The sequence below is a fragment of the Chionomys nivalis genome, chromosome 4, assembly GCF_950005125.1.
Source record: "Chionomys nivalis chromosome 4, mChiNiv1.1, whole genome shotgun sequence".
NCBI lineage: Eukaryota > Metazoa > Chordata > Mammalia > Rodentia > Cricetidae > Chionomys > Chionomys nivalis.
Genome location: NC_080089.1, coordinates 73,312,133 through 73,335,736, shown reverse-complemented (window position 1 = coordinate 73,335,736; position 23,604 = coordinate 73,312,133). Strand labels below are relative to the sequence as shown.

Here is a 23,604-nt window from a genome sequence, read left to right as displayed (position 1 = left end):
CATATTCTGGCCTTAGCAAGCCGCGATGAATGTTAGTTGAGAAGCTGTCAGTCAAGTGCAGGTTTCTGTTTGTTTTCTCAATGTTAGGATAAATCGGCCTAGATTAAAATGTCTACAGTCACCGCTTTCTCTGACTTTTAATGGCAGCTGTTTACCTACTTGTTATCTCTTCTGGCATCGTTGCCATTTACTCCGCTGCTGTCAACCACAAGTCACTCACACTCAGTGGGTGGTTCAAGTGTGAGTAAAGAACGGAGACTACATGAGGTTCTAAATGAAAACTACACAGAAACAAACAAACAACAACACTGAGGATGTGTAAGGCCCTAGGTCTGATCCCCAGCACCGCAGGGAAAGAAGAAAGGAAGTTCATTTGGGGGAACCCACGGTAGAATGCTTATGAAGCATGCACGATGCACTAAGTTGAATCTCTCAAAAAGAAAGAGGAAAAGGAAAAAGCCACGGGCATACAATTTTACTATATATCCTAAAGTTGCCATCCCCTCAATCCTCCCTCTCCTTATATGACGACTCATTGTATAATGACACTTCTTTAGCAGGTATTAAAGGTCATCATGCAAAGAGATGAGTAAGAGCATAGACTTCATTACAAGGAAATACAAATAAATACAGGAAGATAACATTTTATTCCTCATTGGAAAAGATTTAAATGTTTTAAAAATGTAAAAAGGTGGTCACTTTGGGGGGAACACTTGCAATTTCACAGGTTATTATTGGGTATTCATGTGTATACTGATATCAGTTCTTTATGGAACCATTCGGATAGCTTAATTTTCAAAATCAAAATCACAAGCTAATATTGATGTAGTCATTCAAGGATAATCAATTCTAAACCTTCCATAGTAGCTAAAGGCTGAAAAACTTAGGCATATATTAACAAAAGGATTTTCAACCCAAATTTTGATTATTATTTGTCATTTATAATGAGCTCATGAAGAATGAGCACCAGAAATATTTTATTAATATTTATCCAATAATAACTCAGCACAGCAACCATTTTGGTAATAAAAACACTGCACACAGTGTGCTAGTGTGCATGTGTGCATGCATACATAGACATACCCTTTCAGGAAGTATAGTGAAACTGTTATGTACAGTGGCCTTTAAAGTGGTACGAGAAGCTTCTGGTGGGAACAGTACAACTCTCTGCTTGAATATTTGCAAACCTATATACATGTTTAATTTAATATTAGATCATGCACAGATTTATCTGCAAATGCCATCAAAGGTCTGAGGTCTCTGAATCACTTTTTAATAGCGTGTAGAAGACTAGATGAATTAAGTAAACAAGTGAAGGAAAACATTCAGTCACCTTTCCATAAAGAGTCCCCTTCTAAAAGTCCTGCTTTGGCAGCATTCAGAGCCTTCGTGATGAAAATGGTCCCATCCTCACAGCCACAGACGAGCTTATCAAGATTTGGAATGTACTCTGATGAGGTGATGGTTGCTGTCATTCCCATCTCATCTCTGGACCCAGAGAAATGGTCTGCGATGCTCTGGGACACTGTTTGATGCTTATCAAAATTGTCCTGTAGAGTCCAGGTGGTGGTTATTGGGATTTCTGAAAGGAGCACATGCATGGGGGAAAGTTGGTTTATTTATTCATAATAGATATGGAAAATCTAGTTAAGATGTCATCTTTTTGGTAGAAAAGTTCGGCCACATTCAGTATGCTGATCTGTAACTCTTGGGATGCTCAGCTGAAGGATGCTCATTTGAATTATGTTAGTTGTATTTGTGCATCAGATCCACAAACTTAAACTACATCTGTTTTTATATTGGTATTACATCCCTAGTTGTTTGACAGATGTCTCACAAAAGAAATTTAAGGAAAAAAGGATTTGTTTTAGCTCAGAGTTCAAGAGCATGGTCCAGCATGGCAGGGAAGTCACGGCTATGAGAGCTCCCGGCAGCGCTCATACTACGTCTGCACTTAGGAAAGAAAGAAATGAATATGGGGCTCAGTTTGTTCTCTTCCTTTAATTTTGTCCAGGACTCCAGCTCATGGAATTGGCTGCCCACATCTGAAGCCCTTCCTCCCACCTTAGTTAACCTGGTCTAGAGACTCTTCAGAGATGCGCTCTGAGGTGTGTCTCCTAGGTGACTCTCAACCCTGTCAAATTAGCAGTCTTTAATTATCACAGTATCTAATGGCAAGAGTCTGTGAAGCCTCTTCACTGCTCTTGTTTGAAGTCCTCTATGACTCAGTGTAAAAGTCTCTGAATTAATCACAATTAGTTTTCAGATAACAAGACTGGAAACTGAAACTTTTGGGGCCTAAAGAAATAGGTCGGCAGTGAAGAACATGTGCTGCTTGTCTAGAGGACCCAAGTTCAATCCACAGCACCCACATCAGGCAGCTCACAGCTACTACCTCTAACCCCAGCTCCAGAGGGAATCAGACACCACTGGCTTCTGTAGTAACCTGCACTTGTATGTACACACTCACAACAGACATATACACAAAATTTAAAATGAAAAAGAAAGAAATGGAAAGTGTCAAACTGATCACAGCTTTAATCCCACTGCTTGAGTTTGAGTTCAAGGCCAGCCTGGTCTGTCTAACGAGACACTGCATTGGAGCGTGGGGGACAAAACTATCTTACCTCTAGGAGAACCATCAAACTTAGATATGGGGACATCTGGGATATGCCACAATGTAATTCTTCCTGAGACTTCTCCAGAGAAAAGTAGCTTGTAAAAAGGCTCCTTCCGTTCATTCATGTAGCCCATGACAAAATGCAGGCTCTGCAAAAGCAAGCATGGGTGTGGCATAGGTGATATGGTAATGACATGGGTGATATGTTAATGACATGGTAATGGCATAGGTGATATGGTAATATCTAACCACAGGGAAGAGAGAAGCAAGACTGCTAAGCCAAACTAAACCTTTTCCATCTGTTCACCACTCTTCCAAAATCTGCAAGTGAATTAAATAAAATCATCCATGATTTAGGTAAAAGAAAAAATGAGCCTTGATTAAACATTAGCCATGAGATCACAGGCTAAGCTTCAGAGAGTTGACACAAGGATCTAACCTTAGGTGTGGCACTGGCAAAAGACCTACCTGTTTATGTGTTCATACTCAGAGAAACAAAGCTGGACAACTTCCCAGTTAAAAAAGATTTTATTTTATGTGTATGAGTGTTCATCTTCATATATATTTGTGCACATGTGTGTACCTGTGGACCAGAAGAGGGCATCAGGTCCCCTAGAACTGGAGTTACAAACAGCTGTGAGCCACCATGTGGGTGCTGAGAACTGACCCCGGATCTTCTAGAAGAACCGCCCATGCTCTTAACTGCTGAGACATTTCTCCATCTCCACTTTTTCAGTTTTAAAACAATCATATTATTTAGCTTGCATTTTTGCTTATTAGGGTAGAAATTCATGAGCGACATTTGGTTTCTGTGGAAAACTGCGATGTTAAAAATTTATTCTGGAGCCAAAAGGGAGGAAACGGCAGGTCCTACAAAATAGCGAAAATGCCTTTCTAAGTGAGCCATAACTCTGCTCTGAGACGAGGTTTTGCTTCTGCCTGTGAAGGAGTGTAGAAATGTCCCCTGATGCAGACTGTAATCCTGAATTTTTGTTCTTTTTTTTTTTTTTTACTGTTCCAGCAGCACACAGGGTTCTCATTTTGGCTGAGAGATTTTTAACAATATTTTTGCAACAAAACCTTAAAGGGGGCATCCTGGCTGTGGGGTTCCAGGAGCTCCGCTGCCTAGCTAAGCAAATGATTATTTTGTACATAGCCACATACTTTCATGTTGATACGCCACTAAAAAAAACTTTCTCTTTATAAAGCATCTTTTTGGATAATTAACCCATGACTGATTCTACAGGTTAAAAATCAGTTTGAATAACACCACCAGAATTAAAAAAAACAAAACAAAAAAAACCTGCTTAGCTTTCAGATGTGGTCAACTGTCAAAAGTATAGTTCAGCCAAGTAGGAAGCTCACAGTTATATGCTCTACCGTCTGCCAGCAACCTTAATTACTCGCGTTTGAAGAGGAAATTTACTCACAAGAATAGCTAAGCACGTGTAAAAATGATCTTGATGTGTAGTCAAGTTTTTATTACTTTTTTAAGTATCAACACCCTTTCATAGTTTGAGAATTGGAATAGGTATATCGAAATGTTAAGAACGCTGTATGAAACAGAGCAGAGAAAAAACGTGGGACATGGGTGCATGTGTTTGAGAGAATCCATACAATAAATTCCAGTAACTGGTGCACCTAGGGAAAGGACAAGTAAGTGTTAATCGTACTGTTCTTTCAACTTCCCAACAATTGAAATGTTCCCTGCTACAGTAGGCGAACAGTCAATATTTATGGTGGTAAAATTAGAATTTTAATATCTGCTTTATTTTCTCCCACACTTGTAATTTCCCTGTAATGAATAGGCCTTGTTGTATCAATCAACAGTTCTTAAGGGTGGCATTTTTCTCTCCAGTAGCCGTTAACACTCGAAGTTGATTTTCTCCGTAACAAACTTGATCTGATGCTTTGGTTTCAGTTTTGCAAGCCTGAGTGGGGCCGCTTTTCTCTTCTTACCTTGTTTTCCTGCACAGACGTGGAGCACAGTAAGTGAGGGTAGATGGTCTCCTTGAGGACTCCACCATCGGCAGGGCATATGCATTTGGAAAGCCGACTGCGTGGGGAAAATTAGAAGCGAAATTTAGAACTTAGGGTTCTTTATTTGCTTCCACTTTCAAAAGCCGGATGGCACCATTCGAGTTCCTAAACTCTAGTTAGCAACTGTTGGGTTAATAATTACGGATGACTTTTTGAAAGCCCCGCACCAGCTGTATGAGTTCTACATGGCTAATCTCAGGCCTTCATCCCCCGCTGTGTTGTACAAAGGCAGAGGCCTTGCAAGCCCGGAGTAAATCTTCCAGTGCCAAAGTTGTTTTGTTCTGGGTTTTGATCAGGGGCTGCACGCAGAGACTTTTCCATAATAAACCTCCCCAAGTTCATTTTCTACCTGAATGTTCTGAACGCCGCTCCCATCTGAGCCCACCTGTTCAGCAGCTGATAGATGTAACTGTGACCGTCCTCTGTCCAAACAAGGATCCTGTGCGCAGCAAGCACTTCTCCACCAGCAAAGAACTGTCCGTCTCTGCTAACTTCAGTCCACAACAGGGAAAAGTCACAATAGTCATAAACCTGCAGGACATTGCAGATACACACGAACAAAGCTGGGGAATAGACTCTGCCAGGAGGATTAGCAATAATTATGCTCATGATGATGACTATGATGAAGTTAATGCTACAACCTATTAAATATTAAAAGCAAGCATACTGTATTCATGGACAAAGCTATTGTTTTGTGATTTACAAATATTTCACTCAGACTTACTCTTTCCCATTTATCCTAAGGTAAGTTGCTGTGGATAGAGTTGTCTGACTGGCTTGTCCCTCATGTACCTTGTAAGCATAGAAGCTCAAATCCTACATTTTATTCTCTCCATATGAGTAGTACCAGTACAGCGCTTAAAAATTCCTTATATGTGAAATGTTTGCATAGTAGAAATCCTTAGTTAGCTGGAATACTTTAAATCTTCAGCAATAACACATCATTATGGCACAAATCAGACAGACTCCGTTAGCAGCTGTGTGAAACATTAGAGTAAATAAAGATGATGTTGTAGTTTTTCTTTACCCTTGGAGAAATCACTGACTATATTCACAAGGAAAGAAAGCATACTCCCTAAAATCATGGTAGCAATACAACAGAAAAAAGATTCAGAAATATGATCTATCTCTATAAGTGACAAGTATTAGCTTTCTTAAAGCAAAATGCAAACATTGATTTTGAAAATAATTTAGAAACCCTGTCTTGAAAAAAGCAAAAAAAGAAAATAATTTGGCAATGCATTTTTTTTAATAATTTGCCTTTGTTTTATGTGTGTTTGTCTGCATGTATGCGTCATATGCATGAGTGCCTGAAGAGGCCAAAAGTGAACATCACATCTCTTAGAAAGAGAGTCACAGGCATTTGTGAAATACCATGAGGGTTTCAGGAACAGAACCTATCCTCTGGAAGAGCAGCCGATGCTCTTAACCACTGAGCAATCTCTCCGATCCCAAGAAATTATTTTCAACATTACTATGATTTGTTGTTGATAAAACTAGAATTTATTGGTCCATATAGAATATCTTTGGGAGCTAAGCAATAGAAGACAGAAAAATAGGACAGGAAGAAGAGACTAACCGTTCCATGTCTGAACATTATTACTTTAAGGAGTTTCTTTTCAATATTTAAATTATATTATCATTGTTGGACTCAACAAGAAAACCATTTCATTTGTCCATCACCAGTATTTTTAATACCTTCCAACATTTAGAAAATACCACCAACAGGAGTCTCTCTGTGTATGTACAAAATCGTATCGTCTGACAGTTCAAGGAATCAAGAAACTTCGATTCTTTTTCATAGACATCTTGCTTTTCCTTTAAAAGGAAAAAAAAAACATTTGAATACAAATTCCAGGAAATGTACACATAAACAAAGACATAGTACTTCTCATATGCTTGACACTGGCTCTTCCTAGCATTAGACAGGGGAAAGTATCCAAGGTTCCTTTCCAGTGTTTTGATCTAAACATTACTTTGCAAGATTCAAGGACTTATTACTGACAGTCAGTCAAATACCACTCTACAAGAAACCATGATAAGCGTTGAGAATATAAAGATACCAGCTACCAGACAGAGCAGAAAGGAAGGGTGTACAATTTCAAAAATCAGAACAGCAACAAACCTACCCTGAAGGGTCTTGATTACTAAATCCAGAAGTAAGCAGCTGTGGGACAATGGTCTTGTACTTTGTAAAGATTTGTCACTTGTATTTTAATAAAATGCTGATTGGCCAGTAGCCAGTCAGGAAATATAGGCGGGGTGACTAGGCAGGAAGTAGAGGCAGGGCAATCAGGCAGGAAATAGAGGCAGGGCAACGAGAATTCTGAGAAGAGGAAAGCTCAGTCTGCAGTCATCATCCAAATGCAGAGGAAGCAAGATGAATAACACCTCACTGATAAAGATACCAAACCGTGTGGCTAACACGGACAAGAATAATGGGCCAATTTAAGATTTAAGTAATAAGAAGCCTGAGCTAATAGGCCAACCCGTTTATAATTAATGTAGTAGACCTCTGTGTATTTCTTTGGGATGAACAGGTGTGGGACCGGGTGAGACAGAAACCTCTGTCAACAGTAAGCAATACAAGAGGTGCTTTGAAGAAACACAAGCATAGCCAATACAGGGCACCAAACCTGCAGTAAGCTTCTGGTAGTGCTGGGGGTGGGGTTCTAAAGAGCAATAAGCAACACAGTATCTAGGCTTCTCAATGAAGAAATTGCCACGGACTGTGTGGAGCTGTCTGGCACGTGGGCATGCGGGCATTCCCAGGAAAGTGACCCTTATACACATCTGTCTGTTCACAGATCTCATACCCTAGAACAGTCCTAATGGAGGGGACAGAACAATGTCTCCTATCAATTTTTAAATTAAAAATATAATATTTCCCTTTCTACCCCTCCCCTGTGTGTGTGCAAATAAATCTATTTACATTATGTATGGAGTCATGGTTGGAAGGAAGCAATTCAACTGCTTCAGTGCCCACCCTTGGAAAGATATCATTTAGACCTTCAACTGTGAACATGCGTCACCCTCATAGTTTGAAATTTTCAATGAATAGTGATTGAAATAATGGAAAAATGAGTGGTTTCCAAGCCAACCTGGATGCTGTTGATGGATGAGGAGAGGTCCCAGACTTTGAGCTCGCCAGTTACAGATACGACCAAGAGAGAATCCTCTGTGAAAGGAAGGAAGGAGCTGTCAGTCAGTGGACCCGGATGCTGTCACTATAACCTCACAGTCAGTCAAGGATTTTACAGGGCTGGGTCAGCAGAATATATTTAGCTTCGATTTTTGTTGATTTTAGGGAATGATTTCATCCCATGTTCCAATTCCCTGTGTATGTGCAGAATATAGAGCCATAGCACCTGGCAGATGCTGGTGAGGTTGACCTACTTAAGATGGGATGTAGAACCAACTCCCACATCACTCAACAATTATTGACTATAGAGCCTGAATTTCAGTAATATATCCAGAAAAAAGTGTCCTGATACGTCACAATAAAAGAAAAGAAAGAAAGAAAAAGGAAGGAAGGAAGGAAGGAAGGAAGGAAGGAAGGAAGGAAGGAAGGAAGGAAGGAGAAGGAAAGACAAGAAAAGAAAAAAGTTGAAGGGACAGGAATGGAAAGGGAAAGGAGTGGGGGAGGGGGAGAAGGCAAGGCAAGGAGAAGAAAGTACAAAGAGCTCAACTGCCTGTCCCTCTCAGCAAGCAGAACTGAGAACTGTGTCATAGAAACAGCTTCTCTTTCATTCGTCTTCACCTCTGCTGGCTTCTTAATAACTTGACCCACTGGTGGAGGGAATCTGGGTTTCCCCTGACATGGCTTCGAGACATCACCATGACAAGGTGAACACCAGCGGAGTTCTCCACTCTGGCTTGACAATTTCAGGAGCATCTCAAGCAGCTGCTGTGCAGTCTTAGAGTCCCGAGATGCCCACGGTTACCTTGAATTCTCACAGAGTGAACGATGCACATGCATTTCATCCAGTCGGGGGACTGCGAGGAGGAAAAGCTGTGCAGGAAAGCCAGCGTCCCAGCGTCAAGGATGAGGACGTCTCGGTATTCCCCACAGCACAGCAGCCAGCCTTCGCCGGTCATCCGGAAGGAGCAGTGGTAGTACTGTGGAATAGAATTTCAAGAAGAGCACCTCAAAGATGGCTAGCTAGTCTTGATGCCCTTCTAGCTGTGTAAAGGCCTCTCTAAATCCCATGCAGCCTCTACTCTCAGTCTTTGAACTAGATGGCACCTTCAATTCCCTCCATTAGCCCCACACTCTTGCCATGTTGATTTTTCAGCTTAACTTCACCACCCGCCACTTCTCACCCTCATCTCATCCTCTATGGTAAAGAGGAGATCTTTTAAAATAAATACTACAGATCATGGGACAGTGATGGGTATATTATTTCATTTTTCTTTTCTTTGTTTGTTTGTTTGGTTTTGGTTTTTCGATATAGGGTTTCTCTGTAGCTTTGGAGCCTGTCCTGGAACTAGCTCTTGTAGACCAGGTTGGCCTCAAACTCACAGAGATCCGCCTGCCTCTGCCTCCCGAGTGCTGGGATTAAAGACATGTGCCACCACTGCCCGGCTGGCATATTATTTCTGTGGTGTTATTTAGAGCTAAACAATAACAATCTGGGCTTTCTACCCCAGTGATACTACTAAAAATTTGTACGAAGTGAAAACATTTTAAGAAGATATTCTTGTACCAAATAAATTTTGGAAGTAATTTCTGTTAAAGAATAGATTATACATCCTACAGTCCCTACACTCTGTGACTGGGTTCTGGTCCAGGAGAAGAGGAGAGAGTATGAGAATGTTATAAGGCACCAGTAGCACAAACAATGGGAAAATATAAAAGCAAACTCTGAACAGCAAAGGGGTGCTCAAATTACTCCCTTATTTGTAATCTGTCCATCAAAATTTAGAAACTACTTTGAAAAACAGAAAGTATGACTGAGAAAGAGCTCAGTGGAAATCAGTCATCTGGTATGTTTGAAGCTCCAGGTTCAACCTCCAACACTGGAGAAAACAGAAAGCCCCTGGACTGGAAAGTGATAACAGAAATTGTAACTAGGTTTTTTGCTTTAACAAATTAAAAAAAAATAGAAATCAACAAATCCACCAAAAGAACTGGTTAAGACTGAAAAGTGTATCATGAGCTTTGCTTTCTTCTGAGATTTTATTTGGGAGTGAGGTATGTGCACCTGAGTGCACTGTCTGCAGAGGCCAGTAGAGGTCACTAGCACCCCCCTGGACCTGGATTAGAGTCAGGAATTGTATGCTGGGAACCAAATTCAGATCCTCTGGAAGAGTAGTAAATGCTCTTAATCCCTGAGTCATCTCTCCAGACCCAGACAAGGTTTCATATTGTATAAAATAGTATATTGTTGAAGCTGAATCTTCCCAAGTATACATGGATGCTTTGTGTCACTTAAGAAATGTAAAACAATATGAAACCCATTTTTAAAGATAAGATACAGAAATGAAATAACCAGGAATAAATATTCTTGACCAGTATCTTTAGGCTGAGAGGAAGGTCACACTAACAGGTGACCACTGGTGATATTTTTTCATTGTGGAAGAAAAATAAAAGAAAATTCAAGAAAAGAGTATTCCCCAAAGATATTAAGTCCCCAGATTTAAAAAAAAATATGCCGTGAACAAATTGCTGTTTTGGCATATCGAACGTTCTGAACGTTCTGAAGGGCGTACACTTACACAGATTGCAGTGTGCCTGTAAGGAAGGGTGGTTTTCTCCACACACTGACCGCTGCTCACATTCCACAGGTACATCTCCCTGGAACAGAGAACTCCGCGTTATTCTCTGCCATTTCCACTCCAGTTGGCTGGAGTAATTTCTTGTGCCACCAAGTTGTTCTTCAGTGATGCACTTAGGTGCCACCTGATTGTTTGTGTGGTTTTTTGTTACAGATTACCGGACAAGAAAATGCTGTGGTCATTAGCAGGGCTGACACACCGGAGCTCTGTCATTTTGTTTGGATAATCCCAGCACTCGGGAGGCAGAGGCAGGCGGATCTCTGTGAGTTCGAGACCAGCCTGGTCTACAAGAGCTAGTTCCAGGACAGGCTCCAAAGCCACAGAGAAACCCTGTCTCGAAAAACCAAAAAAAAAAAAAAAAAAAAAAAAAGACACCCTGCCTGCAGCCTGAATGCTATGCTTTAGGGACACTCTGGCTAACAACAAACGATGGAAATTCAGCCAGTGTGGCCGTCGATAGGGACAGTACCACCGTCTCTCCATGGAAACTTATTTCAATGAGCTTAAACTACATATTCTAGGAAGGATAACACACCAAATCTGTGTTCACCGGCAGCAGCTCCCCCACCCCTTCTCTCTCCTGAAAACAAACAGCACCACCTAGAGGCCACACTTGGTCTATCATTGTTCCAGTTTCTTTGATTCCTCCCCCGTCCGATTTGAAATCCTGAAATAAACAAACCTTGACACTTAATATTTGTAAAAACTTCATTATTTTTGAAAACTCTAGTTTAATGCATGTTATACACAATAAAGCTATGAAATACACCAGGTAGATATGTTAAATCTAGATGATTTCTGTTCAGAAGATTAAGGACAGTCAAATCAGAATTGCGTAATACCCTTTGACTTTGGAAATTTCAATACAGAAGCAAAAACAATTAGATGGGTAAAAAACAATCTTTATGAATAATATGGGGAAAGGCTGTGGTTGAGGTAAAAATAATATATAAATATAAATATATGTATATATATACTAATGATGTTAAATTTTGCATGTATTTGATAGTTTTTCAGGGATTCATTTTTCTAATCAAGCGCTAGGGGCCAATATTCTGAACCAGTGATTCTGAAACTGGAGTGATTTTTGTTCCCCACGGTCAGCCACTTCTTGAAGACCATCTTGTTGTCACTAGGAACACACTACTGCCATCTAGTGGACAGATAACAGAGGTGCCTCAGTCGCCTTGCAGTGTCTGGGTTTCCACAACAAAGGATGTTCTTTCCAAAATGCCTTGAGTGTGTGGTAGAGAGGGCGTGCCCTAGAATCCGACTCATAGACCTTCCTTCTGTTTTTAACTAGTACACACAAAAGAGGTTTTAAGATAACCTGAAAAATCATGTCATTTTACAAAGCGGGAGGGAAAATCTGTGTGTCCACAAACATGTATGTACATTCGTGCACATGCTGAAAACAATGATGGAAAGAAAGATAGAAATTAAAGGAATATATCCCAGAAATAAAACAACTAATAATACACTTAAGGGAAAGGAAGGATATAGAAATTAAAGGTAAAGAAACTGAATTCTAAGTAGCCCACAGCATAAGGTAACACAGTCACATAGTTTAGCGCTGTAGTCTCTCACTCTTCCCCACATCCACAAGCCTCTGAAAGTATTTACAAAGCGACCCCAGCGAGCCTCACTCCATAGCTCCTATGGAATACTGGTATATGTGGTCTTTAGAAGCTCATGGTAAACTGATATGCTTTGAAGTTTATTTTTAAGCTGGTATCTGTAATAATCAGTTTTTAAAAATGTATCTTATTTTTATTTATGCATATGTGGGGAGGGCTTTTATGTGTATGCACACAGGAGTGCAATGCCCATAGAGGCTGGAGGAGGGGGTCAGGTCCTCTGGAGTTGGAGTTCCAGGCATTTGTGAGCAGCCATGTGAGTTCTGGGATCTGAACTTGAGTTCTCTGGGAGAGCAAACAAATTCTTCACTGCTGAGTGATCGCTTCAGTCCCAGATCTGGACTCTCTTACCTTCTGTTTCCTATTGTCTCTAAGTGTTATCTGTTCCCAGGTCTTCATGTGCACACGTGTGTGTGTGTGTGTGTGTTTGTGTGTGTACATATAAATGTGTGTATATATACACATATACATGTATAGATAGATAGATTGATTAGATAGCTGTCCCTATGCTAAGCTTTCTCCATCAGGGCTCGAGATCCCCATGCCCACCTGCCTACAGATGTTCCCATCTGTGTGGCACATGGGAATTCACAAGCCTCTTCCCTCTTTTGTTCTCTGTCAGTGAATGGTTTATCCATATGTAAGAGTCCCAAGTTGTTCTGAGTCTCACACTCCTCCAGCTGTCTTCAGGTGGGCACGGGAGACTCCAAATATGGTCACTGGGAAGGAAGGATAGCCTAAGATTGTCTAGAAATGCAAGTTACAGGGCTCTAGGCTATCCCCACTGAATTCTCATCTGTGGGACTAGGGCCAAGAAATCTTCTCTGACCCTCAGCACACATCTCTGAGATGCACTCAGTCTTCGGGACATGGGTCCTAGCAAAGTCTCTGTTCTAAGTTCTGACATTTGCCTACTTTGCATCCACTAGTAACCATAATTTCTCTTAGCAAGTGAAAATCCTCTCTATCAATACCAAAACTTTTTGCCTTTAAGTTTAATTAACCATGTTGCATTAACTCTGTGTGCTTATCTATATAAAATATTAATACTATGATATCAACTTCATTTTGTTAGTACATATTTTCCATGTATTTCCTTTTTTAAAAGTGTTGCATGAGTTCTACTTGGTCTAAATAATAAAAACCCAGAGTCAGATATTAGGAGGTGAAAGCTGAGAGATCAGAGAAGTAGTACAATTGGCCACTAGAAAGACCTTTTACCTCTACCGAAGCCTCAGACTGAAGGGGAGATCCCATCATTATGAATCCTCAGACTGCACACTCAGACTGAATCCCAGACTGCACTGAGCTCCTGTCTCCTCGTACTTTATATTCCTCTCTGCCCAGCCATATCACTCCTGTCTCCACCTCCCTAGTGCTGAGATTAAAGGCATGGGATTCTAAGTGCTGGCATCACTTTTGTGTGAACTCTGTTTCTTTTTTAGACAGATTTAATATTGTGTAGCCCAGGGTGGCCTTGAACTCACTAAAATCCAACTGTCTCTGTCTCCTGTGCGCTGGGATTAAAGGTATGTGCCAACACTGCCTGGCCTCTATGGTTAACTAGTGGCTTAACTCTGCACCCTGATCTTCAGGCAAACTTTATGTGTTAGATCACAAATAAAATATCACGACATAAAAGAAGTACTTACATTACTTAATTTTTTACAAATGTATTTCCCAACTTTATTTTCTTTTATGTTTTATTTGGTTTTATTGATTTTCCAATTGTCTGACAACCATTATAATTTAATTTTAAAAGTTGGTCCTATAATTTAATTGAGATTAAGATTAGTTCAACTGCCTTATTTTATGCTTTTTTTTTAATGTATGGAGGACAGAGGTCCACACTGGTTATTTTCCTCAATCCCTCTCCACTTTCTTGTGAATGTCTTTGTGTTTGTGTGTACACACGTATGTGTGGGTATGCATGGAGAGTGGGTGTACAACTGTGTGCAGGTTTTTGTGTGGATGTTACTCTTCTGTCTGCATGGGAGAATAACAATGAAGGCCATTCCTGTATTGAAGGTGACCTTCAACATGTGGTCCTCATACCTTCAACGTGTGGTCCTCATACCTTAACCTATCAAGTGCTGGAGTTTCAGGTGTTCAATACCATGGGCATGAAATCCCTGGAGGCCAGAGGTCAACACTGGGTGTTTGTCTAGATTACTCTCTCACGGTGTCCCATGGAACGTGGAGCTCATCACTGTCGCTAGACTGACTGGTCCACACCTCAGGCTCTCCTGTCACACTCTATGGGGTTACAGCCTTGTTCACGACTGCCGGGGGTCCATACACAGAAACTCACATTTGAGTAGCAAGAACTTTACCCCGGGTCTATTTCTCCTCTACTCCCCTCACACGTTCTTGGCTTTTAAGGAAAGGAAGGCAATGGAGATGGAGCTAAGTGATGCCGCTCACCCGTTCTCAGCAGCGCTCACAACATAGGGCTGTTTGGAGAAGTCTCTCGCTCTTGCCAAGCATGTCACTGAGGCCGAATGTCCAAAAAGAAGTTCTTTAGCTGAAATCTGAAAATGTTGAAAATTAGGTTTTTGAACAACTCTAAACTTCCAGTAATAATAATAATACACCTTTTAAATATGCTAAGTTTTATATATATATACAAGTTTCAGGAACACTGATACATAACACAGAATCCACAGTCTAGGAAACCTGGAGATGAAGGGATGTGTTCTCAACATTTTGTTTGATTGAATTTGGACTCCATCATGAAATTTCTATGAACACTAGACCGGTTCCTCAACATTTCAGTTTTGAATACATCTAAGTCAGTGCCGCTGCTTCTTCTCATGCCCAAAAATTTCCCTGATGAACCCAGCCTGTGGAGGCCAGAATTTCATGCTGGGTGTGGAATTGAACCCCTGGCACTCCAGCACTTAATAGGCTAAAGTAGGAGGAGCACATATTGAAGGTCATCCTCAATCCAGGGAGGGCATCCATTGGTATCCTCTCACACAAACTGAAAAGTTATGTCCACACAAAAACCTACACACATTCACAACAGTTTGACTCAGAATCATTAAAAATGGGAACACAACCAAGCTGCCCTTCAGTCAGACACAAGCCATAGGCTCGTAGGCAAACAGCAGGTGTCAGTTGACTCAGCAGGTGAGCTGCATAGACAGGTTGAAAGCATGTGCTTGGCTTGGGTGAAAGAAAGAACTCTGGACAGCCCACTCTCGGATAACTCCAACTCTGGGATGCTCAAGACAAGACAGAAATAGGGAGGTCAAAACATTGGTGCTCATCACGGGTTTGGGAAAGCAGGAGACTCTTGGATACAAAGGACTTCTAGAACAATAAAATGTTTCTGTATCACATGACAAATTGTAAACATATGTCAGCATACATTTGTCAAAGCCCATACAATGCCACATCTTAGTGCCACATCCAGGGGCACTAAGAAGGAATCAGATATAATGTATAACCATGAGTTCCAAATCCAATGATGTGCGCCATATCCCACTCCAGGATGATTTGAGGTCAGAGATAGTGTCAGTTGTTAACTTGACACAAGCCTATAGTCACCTACAACTGAAGATTTGTATAGATCAGAATGACCTGTAGGCAAGTCTGAAGGGCATTTTCTGATTGGCAATTCAGGTCATTGGGCTCAGACCATCGTGGGTAGTACTGTCCTTAGGTACATCCCTAAACCTGGGCTATATAAGAAAGAAAGTAGCAAGCCATGGGAAACAAGCCAGTGAGCAGTGTTCCTCTGTGGCCTCTGACTGAGTTCCTGCCTTCTGACCTCTTCAGCAATGAACTGTTACCTGAAAGTATAAACCAAATAATCACTTTCCTCCCCAACATTATTCTAGTTCTGGTGTGGGAGAATTATCTGTATTCTGTCAATCATGTATTTTAATAAAACGCTGATTGGCCAGGCAGGAAGTATAGGCAGGTCAACCAGACAGGAAGTAGAGGTGGACCAATGAGAACAGGAGTATTCTGGGAAGAAGGAAGCTCTTCCCACATTCCTGCCCAGACCACTGAGAAGCAAGATGTAACCTGCTCCACTGAAAAAGGTACTGAGCCATGTGGCTAACATAGATAAGGATAATGGGTTAATATAAGCTACAAGAGTTAACAAGAAGCCTGAGCTAATGGACCAGTCAGTTTTATAACTTATAGAGATCTCTGTGTGATTTTCTTTGGGGCTTGCCGGCTGTGGGGTACTGGGCGAGACAGAAACCCCAACAAGCAGGCCCCTCATGTTACATAGTTCTGTTGTTTATCATAGCAACAGAAGTCACCCTAGAACATACAGTGATGGCAGGGGACATTGGGTGAGAGATAAAGAACCCTGTATCTTCTACTCAGGTACTTTCAGTACATGTGGCTTTGTCTTGATATCAAATTATTCTTTAGGTGCCAATTTTAAAATACTTTTAAAAATACAGCACTGAATTTTTTTTACATACCTAATTTGACTCCCTTCCTCAAAAATAATAAAATGAACTTTTCTACACACAAAAAACCCAAACACTCATTTACAATGTCAATGTGTTGCTTTCCTACTAGTGACTTGAAAGTATAGCCCTAAGTACTTATTCTTTTATCATTTCACATCTGAAATGAAAAGTATTTTCATTTTTTGTAAAAAAAAAAAAGACTCTGAAAGTTAAAACTATAGATCAGAAAAACACAGGGCTGAGAGAGGGTTCAGCAGTTAATTGACCTTGAAAAGGGCCTGAATTTGGCTCTTAGTGCCCACATGGGCTAAGACCCACTTGCAACTCAAACTTCAGGGAATCATAAATTCTCTAGTGACCTCTATGGGCACCTGCACTCATGTGTGCATACTTACAGAAACACACACACACACATACACACACATGTACACTGTACACACATGTGCATAGACACACATACACACATATACACACATACACACACATACACACACAAATAATAAAGAATAAACAATGGGACAAAAATAATTTGAAAAGTTTTGTGGATAGTAAAATATTTATATTCCACATGGATCAGTACCCACTTTTTCTCTAAACTATGCAAACATATGCATGAGCTAATAACCAAACATATCTATCTGATATAATGGCTTCCTTTATTTTTTGCCATAATCATAATCAGAATTATTTTAAAAGATCTCTTGTCATACTAAAATGGTTGTGTTTTAAAAAAGTCTTATAGTTTATTAAGATCACATACTAAATTCTGGAAAAGTCCTAAGGTTCCAACTCAGAAAACACTACATCCTTGCACCCAGGCACTACATTTGGGTGCACAGCCACTTGAGTGCCATCTCTTCCCAATGGATGAGAAGCCACAACTCCAGGTACATCACAGACATGCTATCCACCCAGAGAAAGTCCACAACAGAACAAATATCTGAACTGAACACCATTGCCTTGCTGAGATGGTCTGAATGAAAAGGTCCTCATAAGTTCATATGTTTGAATGCTTGATTCCCTAGTGAATGGAACTGTTTGGGAAGGATTAAGAGGTGTGGCCTTGTTGGAGGAGGTGTGTTACTGAAAGGTAGGCTTTGAGGTTTCAAAAGTCCATGCTAGACCCTTTCTTTCTACTTACTTCCTGCCTGTGGATTAGATGTAAGCTCTTGCGCTATTGCTCCAGTGGCAATCAGACATGCCACTGGGGCAGCAGCTAAGAGCTTACATGTGATGGCTATGGTCAGGACAAAAGACAAGCTCTAGTAATGCCACTCATGTGATGTACACAGAAGTCAAAGGCAGAAAGACATAACATCTCATATTTGCTCTACACATTGTTTGATTTGCATGACTACTTTTCCATAGCATCCTAATGGTCAACATCCAGAACACAAGACCCATCCCATGCCCCCAGCTCAGATCGTCCCAAAAGCTCCCCTTGCCCAAAAGATTTGAAAATCCCTTTCCTGGGCAACAAAACATCTCCATGGCCAAACCTCATCCCCTCTCCTAGCTCATCTTTCTTTGACCCTAGTTCACACCGGGATCCAGCAGCAAGACTTTTTCCACCTTGCTGCAGATCAGGCTGTTTCCTTAAACAAAATGGCCTGCTTCTCCCGCCTTGCCAGTGTGAGTCTCATTACACTCCACATCTGAGTTCTCCAGTTTTGGCACAACAGGCTTTTGGTTGCAAAGTCTTTTGTTCTAGACAGTCATATGCAGTTTAAGACAGTAACAGGAACCACTAAATGTCAGCAGCATCTCCCTGGTTCCAATTTTGACAACCGAAAATGTCTGAAAATACCACTAAATGTCCCTTAGGTGGCAAACTAGCTTCCTGTGAAGAACCTCTGCTCTAACCCTAAGAAGACAACATGCTCCTAAAAGGAACAGGTCAGAACTTTCCAAGGGAACACCACACTACTGACTGCCACTTATTTCGGATCCTCACAGGGTGGCCTAAGTAGCCAAGTCTGGCCTCTCCTATACTGCAACTTCAAAGAACACCATCACAAGTGTCTTCCTTCAGGTATGAACTCATCCAAGCTACCGTCAGTGTGGATCCAGAATGCTCAGTGACCAAATACTACACGAGTATCAGAAACACATTGAAGAAATGAGAAGCTAGGAATTCAAACTTCTTAAGCTTGTAATGAGCTGTGCATTGCTAAGCAGCCATTTCAGCCGGAAAGTAATATAAAATAAAAAGATTGAAAAAGATTAGCAAGAGATTTTAGGCCACTTAGGAGTCTGAGTTTAAACGATAATAGAAAACATACATTTCGGATATATATGAGCACCATTTTGAAGCACATTCACTACGCCACTACCCAGTCCTTTGAAAAACGTTCATAAACATTGAGCTGAGCTGGTCTGCTGTGCAGCTCTTGGCCGTCCTATAGCAGAAGGGTTCGGGGATAGGAGGTGTTAATTAATTACGCTATAAAATAGAATTACAATTAATTGTTAATTTAGGTTTAAAAGTGACAGACTTTAAAGGCTAAAAATAGTTTTGATCTTTAAAAGGCTTCTTAATGAGGGCAGTACACTTTAAGTACATCATTAGTTTAATTGTTCAAATTGGGTCTAGAGACTGCTGGAGTTAAGCAAATATCTATTCCGATATGTTAAATGTTTATGACTCGGGACAGAAACAATTAATTGCTAATCGATGGGTCCAATACTAGGTGAGGTCAGGTTCTGAAATCAGAGGGCGATAACAGTAAATTGGACGTAGAGGTTTTGATGTGGTCTGTAAAAATGTCACAGCAGAGCAGGGACTCAAAGAATAGCAAGAAGTCTAGCCCGTCAGATACATCCAGATAATTAAGATATTATTCATTTAGTTAATAGTGGCCTTCAGGAGTGCCTTTTGTTTATATTAATGGACCATATTTCTTTAGAATTCTCTACTTAAACGTCTATTCACTTACTCACCCATATAATTCAGGCTAGAGAAGAGTAAAACTCAGTGCAGCTTAAAGGGTGGCAATACTTAGCTGGTAGTGGAGACTAACCCTCTTCATACTTTCCACATAGCATCTTGATTTGTCCTGTGAACACCTTTTCCACCACCATGCAAGCCATTTACCATTACTGTAGGGCTGAGAAGCAGAATGACCACGGCAGGTTTAATACCTGTGGCCTTGACGCACCTTCAGTTCAGGTGAGAGACTCCAGAGACAGAGCTGACCCTCCTGACTGCCGGTCACTATGGTTTGCTGGTCGTCTGTGATCATGATGGCTGTGATGCTGTGGGGAGGAGCTTTTCTTCCCCAAAGGGCCACGGCCTGCAGAGCACTCCTCATGTGGACGAATCCCAGATACGGAGACCCTGATAGAAACAATGTATATCATTATCATTCTTAAATTTGGGGAAACTCACATCTGTAATTCCAGCAATGGAGGCCCGAGGGAGGAGTACTGGCACAAGTTCAAGGCTGACTTGGACTACACAGTGAGTTCTAGATCAACTGTATCTGAGAATCTGGGATGGAAGTCTTTGTGGCCATTTCCTGCAAAGCCAGATCCATATATTCTCCATGACCTAGCCAATCTTCTTTACTTCTTAGTCAACCAGAGAAAACAGGGTGTGCCTATAGGATGATTGCTAACTACATGTGCAACCGTCCTCACAATACCCAAAAACTGCAAGCCAAATGTCAATTAATAGGTAACCAGATAAATAAACAGAGGCATATCTACACAATGGGATACAATTCCTCAGCAAAATGAATGGCCTAATTGACCCACGTGAATCCCAGAACAATTACTTGAAAACAACAAGTACCTGAAAAGAAAAGTGTTTTATGATCCTCTGGGTAAAATTCTGGAATGTCCATATTAGCACATAGTCACTGGAAGCAGAGAGCAGAGCAGGGAAGCCCCATGGACAGGGAGATGCAGCTTTTTATAAAATTTAACATTTATTTTATTTGCAGTTATATGTATGCATGTGTGCACTAGTGCAGTCTCTCTGAGGCCAGAGGAAGGCGTTGGATCCCTTGGAAATAGAGGGACAGGGGGTTGTGAACTGCCTGCTGAGGGTGCAGGGCACTGAATGCTGATTCTCTCTGAGAGCACTGTGGTCTCTGAACTGATAAATAATCTTTGCAGGCCCCAAATGTTGGCAGCTTTAAGGGTGGTGAACATGTTCATCATCCAATCTCTGGTGGTGGGTTTAAGAGTATGTACATATAACAAAGCTTATGCTTTAAATGTATATATTTACTACATATTCATTAAAATACTTTGTATACCAATTAAACTTCATTAAAGTTGTTTTTGTTTGTTTTGCTTTGGGAGGCATTCTGGAAGATACTGTCACAACCAAGTCTAAACAGAATTCTTATGGAAACATAACCACAATCGTACATAAATTCACAATAAAAACTTATAGCCATGAAGATCATAAACCATGACCAATCAGAGGGCTTGAGTACCCTGGGGACTAATAATAAAGGACTAATCTAAAATTCACCATAAAATGAACAAACAAACAGGAATTATTAGAATGGCAAGGACATTAAAACCTTAAAAAAAAAAAATAAGACCTGAGAAGCTGAGGCAGGAGGACACTTGTTAAAGCCCAGGCTGGACTTAGTAAAATCTCATTTTTTCTTATTTTAGAATCTCAGGTTTGATATTATAGCTCTCTAGTAGAGAGCTTACAGTGCATTCATGACACCTTGGGTGTAATCAGTTAAACAACTGAAGGATTGGCCAGATCAGCTTGGTCTGAGGGCGGGTGTGGGGATTGTCCTTATTGTTGATTGACATGGGAGGGCCGAGTCCACTATGGGCAGTTCAACCCCAGGACAGGCAGTTCTGAGTCGTACAAGAAATCGGCCTGAGCAAGCCTTTAAGAGCAAGATAGCAAATCATGTTTTCTGCAGTTCTGGTCTATGCCCCGCTAAAATTCTTGCCCTGGCTTCCTTCAGTGATGAACTCTGACCTGCGCTTCCTCTCAAGCACTGTAACTTACCCAGATACCATTGCTGATCTTTCTCACAGAGGTCTCCAAAATGTTCCCAGCTGGTGATATGGCTTACAGCCATCCTTAACCCACTTCCAGGGGTCAGATGCCCTATTCTGACCTCAGCAGGTACCAGGCATGCACACAGTACGCATACATATATGTAGGCCAAACACTCATACACATAACATAAAATGAATAGACCTAAAAATATCTTAGGTTTAATAGCTAAAGGGCTTATTATAATGCTAGATTTGATGCAATTTAATTAGGTCTAAAGACAAATACAATATATATAAAACAGCATTAAATTTTATCTCTAAAATTACATATTTAAACACATATTATATGTCAGGTACATGCCAACCAAGAGCAAAATGTCACTTTTGATACAATGTTTAGATGTCTCCCCTTCTGTGCTTAAAATAAAGCCAAACTCACTCACTTTTAAATTTTCAGAATTTCGCTCTTGAATAAGAGAAGATTTGGGAATTGTTACTTGCAAATGGTTTTGAACCATTCAAATCATGAATTGAGACTATTTTTACATTCTATAAAAAGTCCTTAAATGGGGATACTGATAATCACGCAGGAGACTGGAGCTCATTCCCTGTAACCAACAAATAACTGAACCTCAGCGAAAGACAGAAGACCAAGGCACAAAGAAAGGAGGAAAAAAGAAAATAAATAAAATAAAAAGGCTCCATCCCTTCAAGTTAAAAGGGGATAAAGCTGAGAGTGCCTGGGTCCTCCCCTCACCCCGACTGGTTCTGTTTAGAAACCTGTCCCAAAGCTTCTTGCATTTTCTCCTGTCATCTTCTGGGAATGAGAAATCAATTCTGGGAGTGTGTTTTCACTTTCCTTGTCTACTCTGTCTCTACCTCTGCTTCAGTCCTGTGCACTGAGGTCATCTTGATTCTCCCTTTTTGAGCATTTCGTTTTAAACACTCTGAAGCAGTAGAGGCAGCTTGGTATCCAGGATTAGCATATCAGATGACTCTTGCAGATGAGGTATGCCTGTCTTTACATCCGGATCTACAGAGCTGCTCTCAGATTCCAGCAATAGATCTCTGCTCTGACAGAAATGAAGTGCAGCTTCCCAGCAGTGTGCCTGCCATGTTGTAACATCTGGGAAAGGTGGATTTGGGGCTGGGAAAGAAATCAAACTCTCCAATCTGTGTATTTAAAGAATGGAAAGCAATAATGTCTTTATTTGGGTTTCTATTGCTTCGAAAAGGCGCTATGAGCACATCACCTCTTATGAAGGAAACCATTTCATTAGGGCTAGCCTACAGTTTCAGAAATTTAGTCCATCTTCATAGTGGCGGGACATGGAGGTGGAGATGTACAGGCAGCCACGGTGCTGGAGGAGCTGAGATTTTGATCTGCAGGCAGCAGAAAGTAAACTGTCTCTCACACTGGGTGTGGCTTGAGCATATGAGACCTCAAAATCCACCCATACAGTAACACACTTCCTTCAAAAAGGTCACACTAATTTCAACAAGGCCACACCATCTAAACTGTCACTTCCTATGGGATTCAAACACACAAGTCTATGAGGATCATACCTATTCAAACCACCACAACTAACTAAAGCGAAACATGACCCGGGGGGCAGAAACAATTTAAAATCACAGAAGGCTCAGGCTACTGCAGGGTTTGAGAAGCTATATCTGTGCCTAAGGTTCCAGCCTCCTGGTCACACGGTTGTGCTGACAGCTCAAGACAGCTGTATGAAATCATGATATGAGCTCAGATTGACTTCAAGTAAAACATTCTGCGAAGCTTAAACAGCAGTGCACAGCTTATTCTAAGAGTGGGCGCCTCCCAATCGCCCTGCAGAGCCAGTCTCTGCCATCAAGCAGGAAACTCCTGAAAAGTCCCTGCTCCATCCCCACCCTAGCACCTTGCCTGACAGAGGTGATGCTTGCTAAATATTTCTTAAGTGATGATATTCAATCCAGACAATGGGAAAGAGACTTTAAAATGTGGAGGTTGGGGGCTAGAAAGATGGCTTGTTCTTCTTCAGAGGACCCAATTTCCTAGCACCCAAGCTGGGTAGCTCATAACCACCTGTGACTATCTGAAACCCTGATCCTGGTCTCTGTGCAT

General features: G+C 41.0%; 1 protein-coding gene across 1 annotated transcript in view; it reads right to left on the bottom strand.

Annotated features, from left to right (window-relative positions):
* The window catches only part of Wdr72 (WD repeat domain 72), a 170,915-nt gene that overhangs the window by 131,607 nt on the left and 15,704 nt on the right, over positions 1-23,604 (bottom strand). Inside the window, exons 2-11 of the mRNA XM_057768149.1 lie at positions 19,673-19,851; positions 14,500-14,606; positions 10,379-10,457; positions 8,605-8,779; positions 7,762-7,838; positions 6,359-6,478; positions 5,046-5,191; positions 4,580-4,676; positions 2,628-2,769; positions 1,334-1,582 (exon numbers count right to left, since the gene is read on the bottom strand). Of these exons, the coding sequence (XP_057624132.1) occupies positions 1,334-1,582; positions 2,628-2,769; positions 4,580-4,676; positions 5,046-5,191; positions 6,359-6,478; positions 7,762-7,838; positions 8,605-8,779; positions 10,379-10,457; positions 14,500-14,606; positions 19,673-19,825 (1,345 nt within the window). The 5' untranslated portion in view covers positions 19,826-19,851. The remainder of the gene's footprint in view (positions 1-1,333; positions 1,583-2,627; positions 2,770-4,579; positions 4,677-5,045; positions 5,192-6,358; positions 6,479-7,761; positions 7,839-8,604; positions 8,780-10,378; positions 10,458-14,499; positions 14,607-19,672; positions 19,852-23,604) is intronic.